Source organism: Cetorhinus maximus, chromosome 1 (assembly GCF_964194155.1).
Source record: "Cetorhinus maximus chromosome 1, sCetMax3.hap1.1, whole genome shotgun sequence".
Lineage (NCBI taxonomy): Eukaryota > Metazoa > Chordata > Chondrichthyes > Lamniformes > Cetorhinidae > Cetorhinus > Cetorhinus maximus.
In genome coordinates, this window is record NC_135879.1 from 211,039,300 (window position 1) to 211,065,667 (window position 26,368).

At 42.5% G+C, this 26,368-nt stretch overlaps 1 protein-coding gene across 1 annotated transcript in view; it reads left to right on the forward strand.

Annotated features, from left to right (window-relative positions):
* Positions 1-26,368, forward strand: part of myo5b (myosin VB) — a 348,657-nt gene that overhangs the window by 193,774 nt on the left and 128,515 nt on the right. Inside the window, exons 10-14 of the mRNA XM_078552494.1 lie at positions 13,380-13,645; positions 14,253-14,334; positions 14,542-14,682; positions 18,901-19,023; positions 24,805-24,888. Coding sequence (XP_078408620.1) covers positions 13,380-13,645; positions 14,253-14,334; positions 14,542-14,682; positions 18,901-19,023; positions 24,805-24,888 — 696 coding nt within the window. The remainder of the gene's footprint in view (positions 1-13,379; positions 13,646-14,252; positions 14,335-14,541; positions 14,683-18,900; positions 19,024-24,804; positions 24,889-26,368) is intronic.

Consider the following 26,368-nt stretch of genomic DNA (forward strand, 5'->3'; position numbering starts at 1 on the left):
CCTCCTGGGTGCAAGGATGTGATCATGTTTGATGTTTGAATAATTTGATGTGTAAAGCCCTTTCAAGATGCAGGTATAACAAAGCTTTAGATTGCATATTGCAGCTTGACTTTATGTCTATGTATAAGGTGTTGCGGAAGAGTTCTAAGGCTGTCTAAGGGCTTGGAATGAATTAGCAATACATATAGTACTACATCAACATTTTGGGGTCATCACTGATCAAAACTTAATTGGACAAGCCGTATCAACATTATAACTAAAGGAACAGGGCAGTGTCAGGAGTGCAGTGAAATACTCATCATTTGCCTCGATGGGTGCCCCATCAAACTGCTTGTCGACACTTACTGTCTGGTCCATCCATAAAAGAATGATAACTTGGGTTCAATACTAAAGGACTACCAGCAATTCTGGAAGGTGGATGGTGGAATTTAAATTCAATAAAAAAGAAATCTGAAACCATTGCTGATTGTTGCAGAAGCCCATCTGGTTCACTAATGCCCTTCAGGGAAGGAAATCTGGCCATGTGAGTCCAGACTCACAGCAATTTGGTTGACTCTTAAAAATACCCTCTGAACAAGGACAATTAGGAATGGGCAATAAATACTGGCCTAGCCAGTGATGCCCACATCCCATGAATGAATAAAAGTACATCACCCAGAGGGTAAAAAAAGAGCTTTTGAAGTGCAAACTGTTTAGATATTTACAGTGGATTCTGCAGAGGTGACCCTTGGACCTTTGATTGGCAGGAGCAACTCGAGTCACTTGTAAATGAGCCCATTAAATTCAGGTTCTCAACTTCTAAAATAAAGCAGAACAGATTGTGTTGAACCGTGATCTGTTTAATGAATCATATTTTCATATACCAACTCGAATTGTTTACATGTATTTGCACAGCACCGTCAGTCTGGGTCATTTGAGATTGACACATTAATCTACATTTTTTTCAAACGGTTCCTTTTCCCTCTACTTGTTTTTTAGTTTAAAATTGCAGTTTGAGGCGAGGCTGGAGCATCAAACAGGCTTTATCTTTTTGAAAAAGAATAATTCGGGATGTAAATCCCATGATTTTATAATTGGCCCAAAGACAAATAAAGCTGAATTTCCATAATTGAAACTTCAGTTCATTGCTGTGCAAATTGTGATCAAAGATTTAATCTTGAGGAATTGTTGCGCAGATCTTAATTTTTACAACTTTTGCATATGGTAACAACTGGATACTTTTTGTGCCAGCATAGGGCACTACCAGGTTATTTATAGCAAACTTGGTGAACATTTCTAGAAAAAATATCCAATGATTGTAGCACAATAAATATACCAGAGGATTTTGTGGTGAATATAGCAATGTACTTGCAAAGTGCAAAAAACTGAAGATGTTAGATATGTAAAGTAAAAACAAAATGCTGGAAACAATCAGCATGTCCTTTTGTATCAATGGAGAGAGAGAAAAAAAAAGCTACAATTTCAAGCATAGGCTTTTGGTCTGATGAAGGGCATGTGCCTGAAACTTTACTTTTTCTGTTCTCTCCGCAGATGGTGACTAACACATTTTTTGTTTTTGATTTTGTGGGTAGAGAGGGTACAGATGGACCCATTAGTGTTACATCAATCACTGGACAAATGTAGAAATATTTATATATGTATATACAAATATAGGAACAAACTTGAGGAATACCTGTAAAAGGTCAGGCAGATTGTAGATGTAATTTAACATGGAAAGGTGAGAAAATGCATTTTGGGAGTGAGAACAAGAAAAGGGAGTTGACACCCAATGGAAAGATGCTGAAGGGTATGCATGAATAGAGTGAATTTTGGATTCGGATGCATAGGGCCAGATTTTCGCAGAGTTGCGTAGACTGTGCAGACTTTTAAAAATGGCTGACAGGACCTAGATTCAGAAGTCCCGCCCTCATCTCTGAAAGATCTCCAGTAGCGGAAAGGGGGCGGGGTGTAAATCACACATGCGAGAAGACCAAACTCAGTAAGCCCAAACAGTTGGATTGAATCTCAAAGAGGTTAATAAAGGATTAGTTGTCTTTGTTGTGGTGGGAGCGATGGGCCTGACTCCATCCTCTACCTGCTCACCCGGAGCAAATATCCCTCCATTCGGGGCACACTGAGCCGGGAAATTTCCTGACTCAAGCTACCTGTCTCAGGAGTGAAAATGTGGCCTGTAATTCCTTGAATGTGTGAGTGAACCATGCAACCATAAAAATTTACAGCACATAAACAGGCCTTTCATATCTGTGCTGGTTCTCTACTAGTGTCATCCGAAACTAATCTCACTGCTCCATTTTCTCCTCATAGCTCTGCATCCAGCTCTATTTTAAATATTTATTCAATTTTCCTACGAACAATACAGTGTTCTTGGTCTTGACCACTCCAGTGCTCTGGATTGTTGTCTAGTCATTCTTGCCAGTGACTTCTGTATTCAGACAATGGGTGATTATAGGAACATGCTTAGCTTTGATACCCCCTCATGCCAAAGCAGTCCAGTGTCCTCAATGTTCGTGCTCAAATGGCAAAGCTTTTTGTGAGCTAGTGAAAGACTGTTGATACCTGTGAAAGCAAGAACCATTGCCCTGAGGAGCTGAGGGGAGAAAATAACAACTTCCAGTAAGCTAGTGTACTCTTACACAGTACAATAGAAGTCCATGGTTTTCCAATCGTAGCTGGAGACTTACTGGTGTTTTTCCATTGTTACTGCAGTTGTCGACAGAGCCTGTTTCAATAATTTATAGTTCCAATACGAGAATCAATAGACTGTGCTATCACATTAGTAGCACAGTTGATACACATATATTGCAGAAATAAACTTCTGATTATCAGCTATTTCATGTCTGGAATTTATCTGTCAGGGTAAAGGATGTAGGGTGATAGGTAGCATTGAGTTGTTTTGCAGATTGATTATATGACTGTGAGGTAGAACGCTAAGAATTAATTAGAGCCTGAAACTCAGTGTGAATGTTTACTTCTCTTCAAGTAAAAAATACTGATTTTATTTTTTTTTCTTCTTGCCTTTTGCTTTTTTTAATGCATTCATGGGATGTGCTAGCATTGCTAGCAAGGCCAGTACTCCTCACCCACCTCTAACTCCCCTTGAGACGGTAGAGGTGAGCTGACTTCTTGAACACAATTGAATGGTTTGCTAGGCCTTTTCAGAAAGCAGTTATGAGTCAACCGATTGCTGTGGTTCTGAAATCACATATAGGTCAGACTGGGTAAGGACAGCAGATTTCCTTTCCTAAAGGGCATTAGTGAACTGGTAGATTCATGGTCACCGTTATTGATAAAAGCTTTTTAATTCAAGATTTATTTAATTAGCTGAACTTTAAATTCCCCAGTTACTGTGGTGGGATTTGAACTCACATCTGCAGACCATTAGTCCAAGCCTAATTCAGACTATTCCAGTAATTGAACAACTATGCTACTGTATACACTATTTACATGTGTACTGTCCTGTAGGTATTGACTTGTCCTTGGACATAGTCCCACAGGCACCATCAGTCCTCTTAAAATAACCCAGAAAATGTACATGAAGTGCAAAGAAGCAATGACCTGCCGATTTACTCTGCCCTTTGTTCCCCCTGCTTTGTGCTCAAGGGGCAAAGCAGACCAAAATTGGTCCGTTGGGGTGGATTTTATGCTCCCCCTCCAGCAGGTTTGAAGGCAGGGGGCACCCGCCCTACCCTGCCCCCCAGCACAGTTTTACCGGCGGTGGGGGTGGTCTCATGCAGCCCGCCCAACAGCTGGCCAATTGAGACCCTTAAGTGGAAAATTAATGCCCACTTAAGGGCCTCTTCCTGCCGCCACCGGGATTTAACCGGAGAGATCCACGCCAAGCAGCCAGCCTGGCAGCTTTCCCTGAGCGGGGCAGGAGGGTCCCTCCTTAATGGGCCCCATGGGTGCATCGGTGGATGCTCAAAGTATCACCTACCCCCGCCTGTGGCCTGCAAGCCACCTTTCTTCTGCTGCGTGGGGTCCCCCCCAATCCTGATAACTTTTTTTTTAGCTGGTGGGAGGCTTTGGGAACCACGGCACCCAGTAAAATCCAGCCCATTGTGTCTTTGGAAGAATTGAAAGAACAAGTATTTTAATTACACCATTGAAGGCCTTGCAGGGAGGTCAGGAGATGTTGAAACAACCATTGAACTTCAAGGGAACTGGAGTTTGGAACAGGGGGGGAATATGATCTGAAGGTAATCAGCACAAAGTGGAAATAGAATTAAAGTTAAATTAAAATGAAGAGCTTACACAGGTACAATGGGCCAATGGTGTCCTTCTGTATTACAATTTCTGTGATAATTGTGGATGGGATTTCATGAGGGTGTATGGCATCATGTGACATTACTATAGTAAAAGAGTTTCACAGGAAAATAACTAGTCACTGTATACCATAATACAGTATCAGCCGTTCTAGTTTTGAGGAAATAACCTTGTGTCACTGTCAATAACTTACAGATCCTTGGCAGTGAAAAGTCTGGTGAATTGGATGACCCATTATTTGAAATCAGTGCATTGATTCCCTGGGATTATGTATATTTGACCCAGTGTAAATCCAAATTGTTGTTGCTTTTCCCCATCAATCAGCCATTGAACTTCAAGGGAACTGGAGTTTGGAACAGGGGGGGAATAAGATCTGAAGGTAATCAGCACAAAGTGGAAATAGAATTAAAGTTAAATTAAAATGAAGAGCTTACACAGGTACAATGGGCCAATGGTGTCCTTCTGTATTACAATTTCTGTGATAAGTGTGGATGGGATTTCATGAGGGTGTACGGCATCATGTGACATTACTATAGTAAAAGAGTTTCACAGGAAAATAACTAGTCACTGTATACCATAATACAGTATCAGCCGTTCTAGTTTTGAGGAAATAACCTTGTGTCACTGTCAATAATTTACAGATCCTTGGCAGTGAAAAGTCTGGTGAATTGGATGACCCATTATTTGAAATCAGTGCATTGATTCCCTGGGATTATGTATATTTGACCCAGTGTAGATCCAAATTGTTGTTGCTTTTCCCCATCTCTTGATCAGCTTGATCCGGTTGCATCAGAAAGGATCATATTGCATCATGTTGTGTTCTGTGCACCATTGTCTCCTGAAATATTCACTTCTTATAACTAAAGACTGGGAACAGTAACCAAACTCCTGCCAATGCCACTATCAATCTGGCTTCTGGATGTTGACTGCCTTCCGCCTTTGCCCTGCCCCTTTTCCTGGCATTTTTCCACACACTGCGAGGAGGTACATGGCTCGACATGACTTTGTCTTTTGGCTGTACATCATGATTTAGAAACTCAGGGAAGCGTGTAACTTGTTTTGATTTCATCATAGTTAACATCTGAAATCACTCATTTAAGTGACACGTCTCCCCTTGGAGGCCCCACGCCTCCTCTCCTCCTCCCCCCCACCATCCCCGACCACCACCAGCTCCCACAAGAGGGAGGGGTAGAATTAGGCAGAGTTTCTATTCTTGAACTCTATTCTGAGCCTGCTGTTGAGAATGAAGTGAAAGCAGGATCAGCTCAATCCTGAGCCCTCTGTTATCAGATGTCAGCCGGCAATCACTATCCAAGCTAGCATGTGAATGATGAAGACTTGATGTGGGATATAAGGAGCCTGCCAACAGTCATGGAACCATATCCCAACATGCACTCTCACCTTTGGCAGGGTGGGTGGTGCATTGGGGAGAAAACTCAAGGATCAAAAGTAAAGAATGAATATATTTCTTTACTGCAAAACTGCCACCCCTCGTAAATAATAGGCCAATATAGATGCTGACAAAGCCTGCTGCTGAAGTCTTATTGAAATTAAATCACTAGGGCTAGCATAAATTAAAGCAATTTCCTTCAATACAGTTAACATCTGCTAAGTAATTTTGCCTGGAAAGATTCTACTTGGATCAGGATTTTAATCAACTCCATGAAAAATATAGATTGTTGGTAAACCTATGCCCAGCATTCTTATTCACATAGCAATCCAATCTATATAAGCAGCATCAAGCATTTAATACATGTTACACAGGACTGATCAGTTGTAGCTCAGTTAAGCCCAGCTATAGATTGTGGGAATTTTAAAGAAAAAAGACAATTGGGAAGTATTTTACATGAGGATTTTTTCCATGCCTTCTTGGGATCAGAAGTAAATTGGTGTTATTTTGAAATTCTGCATTGAATGAGGTACAAATAATCTTTAGGCTGAAAATTATTGTGTAGAGCTTCTGTCTACCTAATGGTTGCACACAACTATCTTCGAATGTTTGTGGCTTTTCTGTTAACCCAGGGAACCGATCACTTTTCATTTCAGGCACCCAAGAGTGGGATTGTCAGCAGTCAGCTATGATACTGTAGCTAGATTCTGAGTAAAGCTCTGTCAACCATGCCCCAATAAAGTGCCTCCACCTCAAGCTTAGAGCTTTATCCCTTATTGCACCAATGTGAAATTTCTCGACTTGGCACTCCAGCAACCCTGTGGCTTCCCTGGGCCATTTTACGTCGGTGCCAGTATTTTACTGATGTCGGAGTGACCGCCTCTCCCCACCCAACTGTGTGCAGAGGCTGCCAGCTCATTTCAGGCAGGCTCCTGATAGGGTGGCCATTGGAGCTGGGGACACCCTCTGCCGCCACCCACGCCCCCCCGCCTCCCTCCCCCCCCTCTCCCAGGGGTCGGGGCTAGGGGGATGAAAGGCAACAACCCTGTCCCTTAATAGTCCTGTAGACTATCCTTCCAGCCCAATAACCCTTACCAGCTTTGGGCCTCTTTAATTGTTCTCTTCTATGCAGTTAGCTGAGGGCGCCACCTTGTGGACATAGCTTTGCTCTTGTTCTCGCCTGCCTTGGCAATGTCAGCTTCTCCTCATGGGCTGCCAGCGCAACATCGTTGTGGACCCTGTAATTGGACCTGCAGCCTCAGGAGATGGTGAGTGTGGAGGTTGCCTCCTAATTGACTGTCTCCCGGAAATCTTTGCTGGCGGGTTCGCTAACAACATGGACAAGGGTCCCGATTTTGGGGTCCTGACAATATTCAGTCTCCTGAATTCAGCTTTCAAATATAGTTTAAATTGGGGCACCTGGAACTGGATTAAAGCTACCCAAGCTAGTTTCCTGCAGACAGGAGAAATAACTTTTATGTGACTACTTTTGGGAAAGTCCTGAATAAAATTGCTCTTGATCACTGTCCAGTGACCGTGCTGGATGTGCGTATGTGTGGACAGACGAGTTCACAAAATTGCTCACTCTCAATGCTTTCACATTAATAATAATTACTTGGACAAAGTACAAACTGTCCCAGAGGTGTACAGCTATTGTTTACTCAACTGCACTAACCAATAGTCTCAACCATTTTTCTCATTATTTTTGCCTTCCCTCCGCCCTCCTCCACCATCATATGAAGTTGTTGACTCCTTATTGAAATAAGGTTCCATTGGCATTGGGTAAGCACTTTGCCCAAATGTCTATTATTCATATGTAAGCCTTGATGGTAAGTAGCTGGGGATGTTTTGTAGATTTTGTGTATTACTATAGCCCCTGGCTGTTGTCACAACCACCAGATCTTTCAAATTTGGCGTGTGCATTAAATGGGTGGCAACAGATTGCCTGCCAGTTCTGTACCCCACCCAGTGGAAAGGAAAATAAGGCGGGGGTGTAAAATGGGCGGCCAATCCACTACAGACCATTCATACGAATGTACGAACATACAAATTACGAGCAGGAGTAGGCCACTCGGCCCCTTGAGCCTGCTCCGCCATTCAATAAGATCATGGCCGATTTGAATATAACTTCAGCCCCACATTTCTGCCTACCCCCGATAACCTTTCACCCCCTTGTTAATCAAGAATCTATCTAGCTCTGCCTTAAAAATATTCAAAGACTCTGCTTCTCTGCAAAAGGTGGTAGACCTTTTGAGAAAGTCTCTCAACCCTCCTGAGAAAGAAAATTTCTCTTCATCTCTGTCTTAAATGAGCGACCCCTTATTTTTAAACAGTGACCCCTCATTCTAGATTCTCCCACAAGAGAAAACATCCTCTCCACATCCACCCTGTCAAGACCCCTCAGGATCCTAAAGGTTTCAATTAAGTCGCCTCTTACTCTCCTAAATTCCAGTGAATACAAGCCTAACCTGTCCAGCCTTTCCTCACAAGACAACCTACCCATTAGTCCAGTAAGCCTTCTCTGAATTGTTTCTAATGCATTTACATCTTTCTTTAAATAAGGAGACCAGTAATGTACACAATACTCCAGATGTAGTCTCACCAATGCCATGTATAACTGAAACATAATGTCCCTACTTATTGTAATCAATTCCCTTCACAAATTATAACATTCTATTAGCTTTCCTAATTACCTGCATACTAATCTTTTGTGATTCATGCATTAGGACGGCCAGATCCTTCTGAATCTCAGAGCTCTGCAATCTCTCACCATTTAGATAATAAGATTAATTTTGGCAGGAAGAATAAAAAATAATGATTTCACATTTGCCCACATCATACTCCATTTGCCAGATCTTTGCCCACTTACTTAACATGTCTATGTCACTTTGTAGCTTCCTTACGTCCTCTTCACAATTTACCTACCTATCTTTGTGTCGTCAGCAAATTTAGCAATCATTCCTTCAGTCCCTTCATCCAAGTCGTTTATATAAATTGTAAGAAGTTGGAGTCCCAGCACTGATCCCTGTGGGACACCACTTTTCACATCCTGCCAACCAGAAAAAGATCCATTTATGGCAAGCTCTCTGCTTCCTGTTTGCTAGTCAATCTTCTATTGATATTCTATAAGTATATCAATGGGAAGAGGATAACCAGGGAAAGAGTAGGGCCCATTAGGGACCAAGGGAGCAATCTATGGGTGGAGCCAGAGGACATCGGTAGAGTGTTGAATGAATACTTCACATCCGTCTTCACCCAAGAGAATGAGGATGAAGGTATGGAACTTGGGGAGAGAGACTGCGAGGTTCTTGAGCAAATTGATATAGGGAGTGACAAGGTATTGGAGATGTTGGCAGGCTTAAAAGTGGACAGATCTCCAGGTCCGGATGATTTGTATCCCAGACTGCTGAGGGAGGCAAGGGAGGAGATCACAGGGGTTCTGACCCAAATTTTTAATTCCTCTCTGGCCACGGGGGAGGTGCCAGAGGACTGGAGAACAGCTAATATGGTTCCGCTGTTTAAGAAGGGTTGTATAGCTAAGCCAGGGAACTACAGACCAGTGAGTCTCTCGTCAGTGGTAGGGAAACTATTGGAGAAAATTCTGAAGGAGAGAATCTATCTCTACTTGGAGAGGTAAGGTTTGATCAGGGATAGTCAGCATGACTTTGTCAGAGGGAGGGCATGCCTAACAAATTTGATAGAATTTTTTGAGGAGTTGACCAGGTGTGTAGATGAGGGTAGTGCAGTTGATGTAGTTTATATGGATTTCAGCAAAGTCTTTGACAAGGACCCACATGGGAGACTTATAAAGAAGGCAAATGCACATGGGATACAGGGTAATTTGATAAGGTGGATTCAAAATTGGCTTAGTTGTAGGAGACAGAGGGTGATGACAGAAGGATGCCTTAGTGACTGGAAGCCAGTGAGCAGCGGTGTACCACAGGGATCTGTGCTGGGTCCCCTATTATTCGTCATTTATATAAATGACATACATGACAATGTGGGGGGTAGGATTAATAAGTTTGCGGATGACACAAAGATTGGCTGGGTGGTTAACAGTGAGGTTGAATGTCTTGGGTTACAGGAAGATATAGACTAGATGGTCAAATGGGCAGATAAGTGGCAGATGAAATTTAACCCTGAAAAGTGAGGTGATACACTTTGGAAGGAGTAATTTGACAAGGAAGTATTCAATGAATGGCATGACACTAGGAAGTTCTGAGGAACAAAGGGACCTTGGCGTGTGTGTCCATAGATCTCTGAAGGTGGAGGGGCATGTTAGTGAGGTGGTGAAAAAGGCATATGGGACACTTGCCTTTATCAATCGAGGCATAGATTAGCAGGAAACAAAGAAGGAACAAAAAGCACATTCAATAAAGAGACTTCACAGCCAACAGAATACAATGGTACATCAACCTTTTGTAACCTAGTAACATATCAATCGAGGCATAGATTACAAAAGTAGGGAGGTCATGTTGGAGTTGTATAGAACCTTGGTGAGGCCACAGCTGGAGCACTGTGTGCAGTTCTGGTCGCCACATTATAGGAAGGATGTGATTGCACTGGAGGGGGTGCAGAGGAGATATCACCAGGATGTTGTCTGGGATGAAACATTTAAGTTATGAAGAGAGATTGGAAAGACTTGGGTTGATGTCGCTGGAGCAGAGAAGACTGAGGGACGACCTAATCGAGGTGTACAATATTATGAGGGGCATGGACAGGGTGGGTAGGGAGCAGCTGTTCCCCTTAGTTGAAGGGTCAGCCACGAGGGGACACAAGTTCAAGGTGAGGAGCAGGAGGTTTAGGGGGATGTGAGGAAAACCCTTTTTACCCAGAGGATTGTGACGGTCTGGAATGCGTTGCCTGGGAGGGTGACGGAGGCGGGTTGCCTCACACCCTTTAAAAAGTACCTGGATGAGCACTTGGCACGTCATAACATTCAAGACTATGGGCCAAGTGCTGGTAAATGGGATTAGATAGGTAGGTAGATGAGGTGTTTCTCACGTGTCGGTGCAGACTTGATGGGCCGAAGGGCCTCTTCTGCACTGAGATTCTGTGATGCCCATATGTTACCTCCTACACCATGAGCTTTTATTTTCTGCAATAACCTTTGATGTGGCACTTTATCAAATGCCTCCTGGAAATCTAAGTACGGTACAACCACTGGTTCCCCTTTATCCACAGCACATGTGACTCCTTCAAAGAACTCCACTAAATTGGTTAATCATGATTTCCCTCTTACAAAATCATGATGACGCTGCCTGATTACCTTGAATGTTTCTAAGTTCCCTACTTATAACATCTTTAATAATAGCTTCTAACATTTTCCCTACGACAGATGTTAGGCTAACTGGCTTATAGGTCCCTGCTTTCTGCCTCCCTTTTGAATAAAGGAATTACATTTGCTATTTTCCAATCTAATGGAACCTTCCCCAAATCTAGAGAATTTTGGAAAATTAAAACCAGTGCATCAACTATCTCACTAGTCACTTCTTTCAAGACCTTATGGTAAATTCCCTCTAGACCTTGGGATTTGTCAGTCCACAGCCCCAACAATTTGCTCAATACTACTACCTGGTGATTGTAATTTTCCTGAGTTCCTCCCTTCCTTTCATTTCCTGATTTACAGCTGTTTGTGTCCTCTATAGTGAAGACCGAAGCAAATTACTTGTTTAATTCATCCGTCATCTCCCTACTTTCCCATTATCAATTCCCTAGATAAACATTCCATAGGACCAACACTCACTTTGTTAACTCTTTTCTTCTTTAAATGTCTATAGAAACTCTTACATCTTTATGTTACTAGCTAGCTTTCTTTCATATTCTAATGCTTCCTTCCTTATTGATCTTTTTGTCATTCTTTGCTGTTCTTTATATTCTTTCCAATCTTCTGACCTGCCACCCGTCTTTGCGTAATTATATGCTTTTCTTTTAAGTTTGATACTGTCTTTAACTTTTTTGGTTAACCACGGATGGTGGGCCCTCCCCTTGAGAAAGAAAAATTCCATTGGAATACATCTATTCTGTATATTCTGAAATATCCCTTTAAAGTCTGCCGCTGAACTCCCATTGACCTATTCCTTGACCTCAATTGCCAGTTCACTTTAGCTCGCTCTGCTTTCATGACCTCATAATTGCCCTTATTTAAGTTTAAATACTCATCTTGGACCACTCTTCTCTCCCTCAAAATGAATGCAAAAGTCAATCATATTATGATCGCTGCTACCTAGTGGTGCCTTCACTAGGAGGTTATCATTTAATCCTATCTTGTTGTTCAATACCATATATAGCCTGCTCCCTGGTTCACTCCAGAACGTGCTGCACTAAGAAACTATCCCGAAAACTTTCCATGGACTCCTCATCTATGCTACATTTGCCCATCTGATTTTTCCAGTCTATGTGTAGATTAAAATCCCCCATGATTATTGCTGTACCTTTCTGGCAAGCTCCCATTATCACTTCTTTTATAGTCTATCCTACTGCCTAGTTACAATTAGGGGGCCTGTACTCCACTCCCAAAAGTGACTTCTTGCTTTTATCATTCCTCATCTCAACCCAAACTGCTCCTACATCTTGGTTTCCTGAATTTAGGTCAGTCCTCTCTGATGTGCTAATACCCTCATTAGTTAACAGATGGTAATCCATCCACCTTTTCCTAACTTCCTGTCCTTCCTAAATGTCACATACCCTTCAATATTCAGGTCCCAATCTATGTCATCCTGTAGCCATGTCTCTGTAATAGCTGTCAGATTGCACTTATTTATTTTTATTTGTGCTATCAGTTCATCTGTTTTGTTTTGAATGCTACGATCATTTGGATACAGAGCCTTTAGTTTTGTCCTTTTATTATTTTTGTAGCGTCTAGCCTTTTCTGCTGATTTACTCTTACATTTGTACTCTTTGTCCCTTCCTGTCACACTGTATAGTTACAATTAGGAGGCCTGTACATCACTCTCACAAGTGACTTCTTGCTTTTATTATTCCTCATCTCAACCCAAACCGTTTCTACATCCTAGTTTCCTGAACTTAGGTCATCCATCTGTGATATGCTAATGCCATCATTAATTAACAGAGCCGCACCCCCACCTTTTCCTAACTTCCTGTCCTTCCTAAATGTCACATACCCTTCAATATTCAGATCTCAATCTGTGTCATCCTGTAGCCATGTTTTTGTAATGGCTATCAGATCGTACTTATTTATTTCTATTTGTGCTATTAGTTCATCTGTTTTATTTGAATGCTACATCCATTTAGATACAGAGCCTTTAGTTTTTTCCTTTTATTATATTTGTAGTGTCTAGCCTTAGCTGCTGATTTATGCATATATTTGTACTCTTTGTCCCTTCCTGTCACAGTCTGTTTATAATTTTCCATATTAATACCTGTCTCTCTTGCCTTGTCTCTACTATTTGATTTACAACATCTTCCCAAATTTGATCTCTTGCCCCCGCTTTCAGTTTAAAACCCTTTTTATTTCCCTAGTTAGGCAGCCCGTGAGGATACCAGCCCTAGCATGGTTCAGGTGTAGACCGTCCCAACGGTACAGATCCCACTTTCCCCAGTACTGGTGCCAGTGTCCCACGTTGTAGTTTAAACATTTAGCTTCAGCCTATCATTCCATTTTATTTTAGTAGACTCTGATATGCAGTGACTATTTTAGTGAGTAGAAGGGTTTGGAGAAATTGAATGGGCTCAAAGAATTACTTATTAATTTATGTACTTTCAGAAAAAAGATGAACACTTGAACTACTTCTGTGATTTACTGGGAGTGGAGCACGATCAGATGCAACACTGGCTGTGTCACCGCAAGCTTGTCACGACATCCGAGACCTATGTCAAGACTATGTCCAAGCAGCATGCCGTCAATGCCAGAAATGCACTGGCCAAGCATATTTACGCCCAGCTTTTCAACTGGATTGTGGATCACATTAATAAAGCACTGCACACAACCAGCAAACAGCACTCATTCATTGGAGTATTGGATATTTACGGGTACGGTATGGAGCGGGGTTAACACAACATTGAGCAATGTATAGCTGTAGCTGAAATAAAAACAGAAAATGCTGGAAAAACTCAGCAGGTCTGGCAGCATCTGCGGAGAGAGGAACAGAGTTATTGTTAGGAGTCCATATGACCCTTCTTCAGAAAGACTTGAAATGTTAACTCTTATGCTTACTCTCTCCAAAGATGCTGTTAGACCTGCTGAGTTTTTCCAGCATTTTCTGTTTTTGTTTCAGATTTCCAGCATCCGCAGTATTTTGCTTTTATTATAGCCGTAGCTGTCTTTTCAAACTGTGACCTTTAGTGCTTTTTTAAATTTCTTACTTTTTATTTATCTTTTTTCTCTCTCCCAAATCCAATCTTTCTTTTCTTCTTTCCGCTTCCAGTACCTGTTTTGACATTGGATTCTCCCACTATAAAACTTTCCGGGCAAAAGTTTTGCAGCTGAAGGGCACAGGAACAAATCCGATTTGCTTGATGCCTTGCTCCAGCAAATTATGGAATATAGTTCTAGTTACCCCCCAGCCCCATTATGTTACCACTAAAACCAATTTGCTCAATGTGTAGAAATAATGTTTATTTTTCCGATGTATTGCAGGTTTGAAACATTTGAAATCAACAGTTTTGAACAGTTTTGCATCAACTATGCCAATGAAAAACTGCAGCAGCAATTTAATCTGGTGAGACCAGTGAACTATATACTCACACACCCTTTCTTTTACTCGTGATGACATTCAATTCTAAACGTAGCAGGTTAACTTGGTCTTTGAATTTGCCTTGACTCTAATATTCCTCTTTAAATGGTGGTTGAACAAAATGAAGATTGCCAGTAATAGACGTCTTTTGAATGTAGCCACTGTTTGTTGAGTGCTTTCAATGTTTTTCAGCATGTCTTCAAACTGGAACAGGAGGAATACATGAAGGAACAAATACCATGGACTCTCATTGATTTCTATGACAATCAACCTTGCATTGACCTTATTGAGGCTAAATTGGGCATTTTAGACCTGTTGGATGAAGAATGCAAGGTAAAGGTGTTATTGCAAATTTATTGCTGCCCAGCATACTTTTCTTTTAATTGAGGAACAACAATCAGATGATAAGTTTTCCTCTGATTTCATAGTAGGGTAGATGAGTTTCTCAACATGGGTGAGTGCAATAGCTTTGCCTCTCAGTGAGATGGAAGAATCAGCATGCATTTAGACTGGTCAAGAAGCAGGCTGGCTGGATTGTGGGACTGCAAAGGGGAGTAACTGTTTGGGATTTTGCGAAAACGGTTTGGGAAATTTATATATTTTTTCGAAGTCTTAAACCTGGAGTGACCTACACAGCACATTGGAACATCAAAGGAAATATTAAGGGAATTAGCATCCTTGAAAGTGGGTGAGCCACCAGGGCTGGATGAAATGTATCCCAGGCTGTTAAAAGAAGCCAAGAAGGAAATAACGGATGCTCTGACCATCATTTTCCAATCCTCACTAGATGCAGATGTGGTGCTGGAGGATTGGAGGACTGCGAATGTTGTACCTTTATTTAAAAGTGGAGCGAGGGATTGGAAGAATAATTACATGCCAGTCAGTCTAAGCTTAGAAGTGGGCAAATTATTGGAATCAGTTCTGAGAGACAGGATAAACTGTCTCTCAGAAAGGCGTGGAGTAATTAAGGACAGTCGGCATGAATTTGTTCATGTCTGACTAACTTGACTGAATTTTTTTAAGGAAGTAGCAAGGAGGATTGATGAGGATAGTATAGTTGATGTGGTCTACATGGATTTTAGCAAAGCTTTTGACAAGGCATACTGGTTAAAAATATAAAAGCCAATGGGATCCAGGAAAATGTAGCAAGCTGGATACAAAATTAGCTCAGTAGCAAGAAACAAAGGGTAATTATTGGCGGGTGCTTTTGCGGCTGGAAGGCTGTTTGCAGTGGGGTTCTACAGGGCTCAGTACTAGGTCCCTTGCTTTTTGTGGTATATATTAATGATTTGGACTTAAATGCAGGTGGAATGATCAAGACATTTGTAGGCAACACAAATATTGACCGCTTGGTTGATCATGAGGAGGGAAGCTGTAGACTGCAGGAAGATGTCAATGGAGTGGCCAGGTGGGCAGAAAAGTGGCAAATGGAATTCAACCCAGAGAAGTGTGAGGTGATGCTGTTGGGAATGTCAGACAAGGCAAAGGAATATGCAATAAATGGGAGGATACTGAGTGGTGTAGAGGAAGTGAGGGACCTTGGAGTGCATGTCCACAGATCCCTGAAGGCAACAGGGCAGATCGATAAGATGGCTAGGGAGGCATATGGAATCCTTTCCTTATTGGCTGAGGCATAGAATATAAGAGCTGGGAGGTTATGCTGGGGCTATATAAAACACTAATTAGGCCACAACTTGAGTACTGTGTGCAGTTCTGGTCACCTCATTACAGAAAGGATGTAATTGCACTGGAGAGAGGAGGTTTACGAGGATGTTGCCAGGACTGGAAACTTGTAGCTCTGAGGAAAGATTGGATAGGCTGGGTTGTTTTCCTTGGAGCAGAGGAGGCTGAGGGGAGATTTGATTGAGATTTGACAAGGTTGTGAGGAACCTGGATAGAGTGGATGGGAAGGACCTGTTTTCCTTGGCAGAGAGGTCAGTGACTAGGAGGCATAGATTTAAATGATTGTGAGAAGGATTAAAGGGGAGATGAGGAAAAATCTTTTCACCCAGAAAGTAGTAGGGGTCTGGAACTCACTTCCTGAAAGGTCGGTAGAGGCAGAAGCCCTTAACTCATTTAAAAGGTGTCTGGAAATGCACCTGAAGTGCTGTAACCTGGAAAGTGGGATTAGGTTGGGTGGCTTGTTTTGTGGCCAGCGCAGACATGATGGGCAGAGTGGCCTCTGTGCTGTCAATTTTTCTACATTTTCTGTATTTTAGAAATATCTGAAAGGGAGGAATTTGCAGGCATGTAGGGAGAGGGTAGAGAAGTGGCAGTACGTGAATTGCTCCTTAGGAGAGCCAGCACAGCCACGATAGGCCAAATGGCCGCCTTCTGTGCTATAATGATTCTGTGATCAAATGGGTGGGATGTTGATGTGTGTCTTCAATCTCTTTGCTGCTGAGTTCCCATTCTTAGTTGTGAGGGACTGCAGGGCAGAAAAGTAAGAAGGTCATTGACATCAAGAAGGGTAAGTTACTCATGATTGGTTGCAGATAGCATTGTTGCAGGCCTGGGATCATCCTCTCTCTTTGCCAAGGGCAGGAGACACATGGGAACACCACCACCTGGAAGTTCCCCTCCAAGCCACTCACCATCCTGACTTGGAAATATATCGCCGTTCCTTCACTGTCACTGGGTCAAAGTCCTGGAACACCCTCCCTAACAGCACTGTGGGGGTGTACCTACACCACGTGGACTGCGGTTCAAGAAGGCAGCTCACCACCACCTTCTCAAGGGTAATTAGGGATGGGTAATAATTTTGGCCTAGCTAGCGTTGCCCACACCCTGTAAATGAATTTTTGAAAAAAATGATGCCAGGGGATGAGAGAGGCCATTTTGGGAAAAGGAGAAATTAATTTGACCTTAAAAGGGGTACTGTTGTCCTTAGCTGCTCCAATAGTATCTATTTATATTTCTTAAAACGACAAGATGATTTTAAATCTGCTCTGCTGGTGATTGCTGTTTTAATCAAGGGAATTTATTTATTCTAATATACGACCTGGTTCAGTTGAGGAACTCTTGACAGGGTTTCTCTGAGTATGTTCAAGACAGAGACTGATGTTATTCTAGATAATAAGACATCGAGGGATATGGGGATAGAGAGGGGAACTGGCGCTGAGGTAGAAGATCAGCTGTGATCCAGTTGAATGGCGGAGCAGGCTCAAGGGGCTGAATGGCCTACTCCTGTTCCTATATCCTATGTTCCTATTTTTAAAGAAACAGCAGTGCCAATACTATTCAGGCTAATGTCCTGTGTGCACCCGTTTCTGCGGTAAATAGAGGATAAACAGCTATAGACCTGATACATTGGGTCTTCACCACTGTTGCATTTCCTGGGGAAGCCCAATCACACACTCAAAGCTGAAACAAGAGGAGGGACATTTAAATTTTATGTTCATGTTGCAGGAGAGACTGCAATGTCTTGCAGATTATTTTACTGCAATTCTGGCAGGCAGTCGCACGGAAAGAAGATCACCCTTGGCAAATGGACGGTAGAAGTTACTGACTGCCTCTCTGGATGGCAGGGACAATGTGATTTTATATGTTGTGGTGACAGGCCTTCACTTTTGTGTGAGCTTGCGGGAAACAGCAACTACCGTACAGAATGGATTTATTTCTTTCTGCTGCTGCAGGCATTCGCAACATGACCTTAGCTTTCCCTAGGTTTAAAGCGAGTGCTATTTCCCAGGCATTCACCCTAAATATTTAAAATTGCTAAGCCCCGTAAAAAGTGCAGCGCTTGTCTGAAGTTCAATGCTCGAGTTGCACTGGGGCGGGGGGCGGGGGGGGCAAGGAAAAAAGAGGAAAACGGGATCTGCTGTATTCGTGGAAAAAAGATGGGCTGAATAATACTGGGCGCACTGTCCCCACACCCACCTCCCCCACCTCACCACCCCCCCTGGCTAAGAAGTACTGGGGGAGCCCCCCAAGGGAATGAATGGCTGTCCCACAGCCACTTAACGGCCAAATAGCCATTAATAGACCGGAGGCGGGATTTCTGCCCCTCGGGGACAGGGCCAATCAAAGGCCAGCAGCTCTCCAGCACTTTAGGCCAGGAGAAAGTGTGCGGAGATGGATCAGAACTGATGGTGTTTGGGCGTCTCGCTGGGCGATAAGCTGTCAGGACTTGGGCCAATTAAGGAGAGACGTCCCCACTCTCCACCGGTCCTTGCAGGGAAACCTGCCGGCTGGCTGCTTGGTGTGGGCCTCTCGCATTGCTGGTTAAATGCCGGCAGCCGTGGGATGAGGCAACTAATTGGACATTAATTCTCAATTGGCCCACTGATGGGCAGGCCCCCTGCTGGATTTAACGTGCCCTCCTGCCTTCAAACCTGTTGACAGCGGAGCGTTACATCCAGCCTGATGTGTCAACAGACTTGTTTTCATCTGGAAAAGAGGGGACCATCTTTGTTAGTCACCGGTTCTGGAAATATACTAAAACTGCTTTTCTGCCTGCTGTTACATAAACATGATGCCATTTCCAAAAGCTTTCTTTCCGGTGAGATCTAATTAGCTATTAAGTCAAATTGGTTTTGTACCTCCTTTCAGATGCCAAAAGGGACAGACCAGAGCTGGGCGCAGAAGCTCTATGACCGCCATTCAAGCAGCATACACTTTCAGAAACCCCGAATGTCCAACACTGCTTTTGTTGTTATACATTTTGCTGATAAGGTAAGTAACAATGCAGTGAATATTCCACACATTGGGGTTTATATCCCTGCATACTCAGCAAACTTACTCAGAGTCCTTAGTTTAAGAGTTAAAATGGAGAACCAGAAATAAAACAGGGGAAATTAAATCTGCATTAAATAATGATTGGAAAATAAAATGAAACCAGATTCTAGTAAACCATGGGCAGAACCTTACAAGTCAGCGAGCGGGGGCAGGGTCCACTCACTGACGTGTAAAATGATGTGCGGTGACATCGGGGGGAGCTCCCAACGTCACCGCGCCCGATTTAAATTTTCAGGAAGGTGGGAGCGCAGTTTTTATTTTTATTTTTATTTTTCTATTTTTGTCTTTTTTAAAGTTAGAGCGGATCTCCCTGAGGCAGCACTTAGCCTCAGGGAGATGTGCGCTCTTTTGTGCGCATGCGCGAAAGAGCACACTCTCGATTTTGGGAATGCCCCCCCCTCCCCCCCCTGCCTGCACAGGAATCACATAGTGGCTTCTGTGCGGACGTCACGCTGGGCGGGCCTTAATTGGCCCACCCATGTAAAATGGCGGCGCGCTTCTGAACAGGGGCGCCGATCGGAAGCGCGTCCGTATGCGCCAGCCCATCAACTTCCCCCCCACAACGGGGGGAAAATTCAGCCCCATGGTTTTTTTACATCCAGAATCAATTATTCCAATACTCTCCTTCCCAGTTTCTCACCTGCTATAAATTTCAGATCATCTAAAACTCCTCTGTCTGAGTCCTAACTTGCTGAAAGCCCTGTTCACCTATCACCCATGTTCTCACTGATCTACATTGACTCCTGATTCACCAGTGCCTCGATTGCAAAATAATCGACCACACCTTAAAATCGTTCCACAGCCTGCCCCTCTCTATCTCTGTCATTCCTGCAGCCCTAAGCCTCTAGGAACTCAGTGTTCCTCTGACTCTGGCCTCTTATGGATCCCCCTATTTCCTCCATCTCACCATTGGCAGCTACGCTCTCAGAGGCCCTAAGCTCTGGAGTTCCTCCCCTGGACCTCTCTGCCTCTCCCCAGTGTCCTTCTCTGGGTGAATCTTTAAAACCTACTGCTCTGACTAAGTTTTCAGTCACCCATGCTAACATTTCCTCCTTTGGTTCAGAATCGATTGTTACTCAACAGCAGGATCTTCGTAAAACACATTAAAGTTGAAACCTCAGTATAAGAAGAGTCCAAACAATGCTATTTACATTATTATTATTGATAGGACCAACATATGAGCAGCAAGGAACTTGTATCCACTAAGAACATTAACATCGTATGCAAAAGTCCATTTGGTACTTCAACCCTATTCCTTCACAAACTATGTAATTTAGCTTTATCCAACTCATTTGATCACTTGAGAGTTAAGCAACTCTAGGTAAAACCTGTAAACTTGGAAGTTATGAGTAATTTCACCCCTAAATCCCAATGAGAAGTGAGTGGAACTCAGAATATTAATCCACGTTTTTTTCTTTATTGGTTCACGGGATGTGGGCTTCACCGACTGGGCCAGCATTTATTGCCCATCCCTAGTTGACCAGCTATATATCACAGGTGACTCCTTCATGTTTATAGCAACATATGAACGATTATGTTACATAGACTTTAGGCTGTTCTTAAATGTTTACCCAGCACTTTCTTTCAAAGGGATTAATCAATATAGCATTGATTGACTTTGTTGGTGTTGTAGGGTGGCCGAGTTGTGCTATTAATGATAGAGTTGATCTGCAGACATTTCTTGGGTGGAAACTTTAAATTTATTTACAATATACTCAGCAGCAACCACATGTGTGCTTTCAATTCCAACTCTATCTCTACACTGACTCCTGAGGTAGCCCGCACTACTCTCCTATTGGTTACCACAGATCATGTGATCTTGCCTAACAAGTATTCTTCTTAAAGGTGCATTACACACTAAATAAAACCATAATTACTACAGTTGGGAACCAAGTGGATTGGTGGAAAGTGGATTTATTTCCTTAATTTGTACTCATTTATTCGGTTTCTGAGGCCACATCCCAGATTAAAGGACAGCAAAATACTGTGGATATTGCAAATCTGAAATAAAAACTGAAAATGCTGGAAACACTCAGCAGGCCTGACAGTATCTGTGGCGAGACAGAGTTAATGTTTCAGGTCAATGACTTTTCATCAGAACTGCCTGACAGATCATTAACCTGAAAGTTAACTTTTTCACTCTTCACAGATGCTGACAAACCTGAGTTTTGCAGCATTTTTAGCCTTTATCCCAAATTAAAGGCTCTGCTATATCATTATTGCTTACATCTATTATTGTTATGTAACACGGTCTTTGTAAACATAAGACATATGAAAATATTGGGTAGGAGAAGAGCACTAGTCCCTCAGGCCTGCACCCTACTCATGATGCTCAGAGCATCATGACTGGACACTTTTTAATGCCCTTCCTCATTACTGACACCCTAACCCCCACCACCTCAACAGCCTTGATGTCCAGGAGCAAGAAAACTGCAAACATACCACTGAAAAACTAACAAAGGCAGACAACAGCATGAAAAAACTGGCCCATCTCCCTAAAAATTCACAATTCAGGAAGATGACTATAAGCCGTGTCAAATATCATGTCAAATGCAAAATGCAATAACTATTTTGTGTTTGTAACTTAAGCAGTAAGTTTAGCCAACATTCCTCCACTTGCATTGCAGTTTAAAGAAAAACAATGCATTAAAACATGAAGGAGAAATCTAAATGTTTCAAGCACAACACTGGTTATACTTATTTAAGTGGTCTCCAGACTTGTTCCCCCAAGAAAATTAATCTTTAGAAAAAAAGGAACAAGTGATATTGGGATTTTCAAAAAATGAGCCAGATCTGAGCCAGAGCCAGAGCCAGGTACCTCATCTGTACTCACCCAGTCCAGGACCCCTTTCACTGTTTCAATTCTGAGGCCCTGTGACTACCTCAGAATTGAATTGAGAAACAGGAGCAGAAAGGCCTGAGTGTATATGTGCATGGGTCATTAAAGGTGGCAGGACAGGTGGAGAGAGCAGTTAATAAAGCATATACTATCTTTGGCTTTATTAATAGGGGCATAGAGTACAAGAGCAGATGGTTATACTGAATTTATATAAGATACTCGTTTGACCTCAGCTGGAGTATTGTGTACAGTTCTGGGTGCCACAGTATAGGTAGGATGTGAACACATTGAAGAGAGTGCAGAAGAGGTTTACAAGAATGGTTCCAGGGATGGGAAACTTCAGTTACGAAGATAGATTGGAGAGGTTGGGACTGTTCTCCTTGGAGAGAAGGCAGCTTAGAGGAGATTTGATAAAGATGTTCAAAATCATGAGGGGGCTGGACAGAGTAGATAGGGAGAAGCTGTTCCCGCTTGTAAAAGGATCAAGAACGAGAGGGCACAGACTTAAAGTGATTTGCAAAAGAAGCAAATGTGATGTGAGAAGAAACTTTTTCACACGAGTGTTTTGGGTCTGGAATGCACTGCCTGGAAGTGTGGTGGAGGCAGGTTCATTCGAGGCATTCAAGAGGGTTTTAGATGATTATTTGAATATAAACAATGTGCAGGGGTACAGGGAAAAGGCAGGGCAATGGCATTAGGTCATAATGCTCATTTGGAGAGCTGATGCAGACATGATGGGCCACATAACCTCCTGTGCTGTTAAAATTCTGTGATTCTTTATTGCCATACGTTTCCTGTTACCTCCTTTCCTTCATTACTAGGCATTTTCTCCCGTTTCTCTCCCCTTTGTTGCTATCTATTCTTTTCCCCCTCATGCACCCTTCTCTTTCCCAACAACACTGCTTCAACCTGAGTTCTTGAAGTGATTGTGGTGACTGCATATTGTAAACAAGAATTACTGTCCTAGCAAGAATGTCTGCCAATCTATGTAACTGCTGGGATAATTTCCAATAGCGGCAAGACTTGGGTATGTTTGGATAAACAAAGATTGGCCTGGTCCATGTTGATTTTTGTCAGAAATGCTGACATGGACGGTGGCTCCAAAATGCTGATAGTTGACATATATAAAACTGACAGTTCACGGCTTTCGACCCACAAGTGCCTAAAGGCCTTTATCTGGTCACGCTGCAAAATGATTGAACACGCATGTGAGCATACGAATTAGGAGCAGGAGCAGGCCACTCAGCCCTCAAGCCTGCTCTGCCATTCAATAAGATCGTGGCTGATCTGATTTTTAACCTCATATTCCTGCCTGCCCCCAATAACTTTTCACCCCCTTGCATTATCAAGAATGTATCTACCTCTGCCTTAAAGATATTAAAGGACCCGACTCACCCATCTTTTGATGAAGAGAATTCTAAAGTCTCGCATGCCTCGGAGAAAAAATGTTTTCCACATCTCTGCCCTAAATGGGTGACCCCTTATTTTGAACCAGTGACCCCGAGTTCTGGATTGTCCCACAAGAGAAATGTCCTTTCCACATTCACCCTGCCAAGTCCCCTCAGGACCTTATATGTTTCAATCAAATAACCTCTTACCCTTCTAAACTCCAGTAGATACAAGCCTAACCTGCCCAGCCTTTCCTCATAAGACAACCCACCCATTCCAGGTATTGATCTAGTAAACCACCTCTGAACTGCTTCTAGTGCTTGATGACTATCCTGGTGACCAGGAATATTTTTCCATTTCCTGAAAGTTTTTTCTAAAGAGGTGGACATTTTCAAATGAAGCCAATGTGGCTCGGATCAGCTTAGTTAAATGGTTCATAATTTCTGCTTGTCCTGAATCACCAGTAAGAGGATTCCAACTCTGTTTCTCATTGGAGAAGTTAGTAGCAGTTTCAAACTTTGCACAATTTTCAGACAATCACCTCAATGACTTAACAAAGATAGATGAGCTACTCGTCCAAATTTTTGAAAAATGTTGACAGATTATGGAATAACTACAGTTTTGAAAAGTACTTGCTGCTACTTCCCTTAGAGTTCAGTTGGTAAATGCACTACTACCCATATGGAACTAAGCTTTATTGATCAAGAAGGCATTAGGTTCCCAGGTCATTGTACGTTATGAATTGCATGGTGAAGGTCATTTGTAATTGCCTACATGTAAGTGGGTCTAGGTTCAATCTCAGTCAGTTATACTGAGATATATGCAAGTGTGTTTCAATTAGCCTCATGATGTCTTGGGAGAGACAAAATCAATTTTGGCACCTGATGTCAAGTACTTGGGGAACCATATTCCAGCTTGGTTCAGTGTTTTTAATGGATGATGGGAGAATATTTGACAGGTGTGTGTGTGGAGAGAAAATTAGCCTTCTGATGTGCAGAAATCCAATTTACATCTGCACATTGTGGCTGATTACTGACTTGCTTCCAGTGCTCAGTGATTCTGTGGCACATGTCTGTGTACATGTTGTAAATGAACACACATGCATCATGTGCTTTCTCCATCTTTCTCCCTCTGTTGTTTTCATGTCTCAAGCAGCAGCTCGTGCTTGGTGCAATTCAATGGGCATTGGCAGGTTTCTTTGTCTGCGCAGACTATTTGACTGTGAAAAGCATCATAGCTGATTCCAGCCCTGCCCTTGCACTTTCAATAGGAATCAGGTGTGTTGATCTCCCTGCAGTGTACCGAGCATTTACTAACCAAACCATTGTACCTTTTTAAAAACTCTGTTCAGTGATATCTTCCACATGTTTGTGACAAATTAACTCTTACATACACTTGTAAAAGTAGCTTAATATAAATGCATTTCTGTAGGTTAGTTATCTAGTGGTTGTTGCCTCCTAACAGAATGTGTCTGTTATTCTCTTCTGCAGGTGGAGTACCAGTGTGATGGATTCCTGGAGAAAAACAGAGACACAGTGCACGAGGAGCAGATCAACATACTGAAGGCCAGCAAGGTATGATGGCACAGCTCAGAATGCATTTACTTTACATCTGCACAGTAATCCAAGGCTGATGCAGCCTGCTCCAGATTAGGCATGTTCCCAAACAATGCCAGTTGTAGCGTTCAACCAACTTAATTCTTTCCATGTATGTATTCCCACTTGGAATACAGTTTGGAAACTTGCAATCCAGGAAAATCCAGTGATCCGAGAGAAGCATTTATTTCACAGCTGCTTCACGTTTTAAGTGCTCAGCATCATGAATTAACTGCTGCAATTTGCCTCAAGGCAAAGTGGGAAGTTATCTTTCCTACAATAACTACCACAGTCTAAAATAAATTGCTCAATCCTATTTCCTCTGTTCCCCTCCTGAAAACATTAAGTAGTTCTCTGGATGCCTCCCCTAAACCTCACTCAAGAGGTACTTGAGTGTGATCCTGGACATCTGTTGTTTATGCGTTTTTCACCTTTGGAGCATGATTCTGTTCTCATTTGTTGCTACATGCATGCCCTTTCCATTAGGAGCAGCTGGTTATGTTAATGGGGTGTGATGGAGCTTGGGTCTGGAAGTTTAGACTGGGTAAGGGGCTCAATGCTTTGCTGCTGACTCTTGCTCTCACCATGGGAATGTTATAGCTAGGGAAATCGGATTCACCATGAGGAGGAAGGAGAAGTCAGGAATCACAGTTGTACTGAATTGAAAGCACTGAGGATGGTACTGATCAGTTTACATGGAGTTTTTTCTCTTGGGTTTGCCCTCCTATCTCCCAGTGTTAATCTTGGTGGCACATGTAAAAGCTGTCAACAGAGGCAGATTAAAATATTTTAGAACATGGAAAGGAACATAGATTTTCAGCCCAGAAGGAGGCTTTTCGGCCCATCGTGTCCATACTGGCTGAAAAAGAGCTATCCAGTCTGATCCCACCTTCCACTCTTGGTCCATACTCCTGTAATTTACAGCACAGTGCATATCTAAATATTATTTAAATGTGATGAGTGTCTCTACCTCTAGCACCCTTTCGGGCAGTGAGTTCCAGACCCTACCATCCTTTGCATGAAAAAATCACTCCTCAACTCCCCTCTAATCTTTCCACAAATTACTTTAAGTCTATGCCCCTGGTTATTGACCTTCCTGATAATAGAAATAGGTCCTTCTTTATCCAGTCTATATGCCTTGATACATGTGGGATGATCATTCATTACAGTTTTTAGACTGCTGAAATAAAAATGCAGATTAACTAGTCTGTGAATTTATTGCAAATAGTGGGATTTGGTGTACACCAAAATGGCTGCTCTGTTTGGCTACATAACAAAAGTCACTGCCATTCAAAAGTGTAATATGTTTTATGCAAAGTGCTCTGAAATGATTTGTTGAGAAGTAATGAGATGCTAAATTTAGTTAGCTTTTCATATGTTTATTTTGTACATTTTTAGTGTATATAATGCTGTGATTGAGATCTGTATCCTGAAGATATTGACTTTGCAGCAAAGTCAT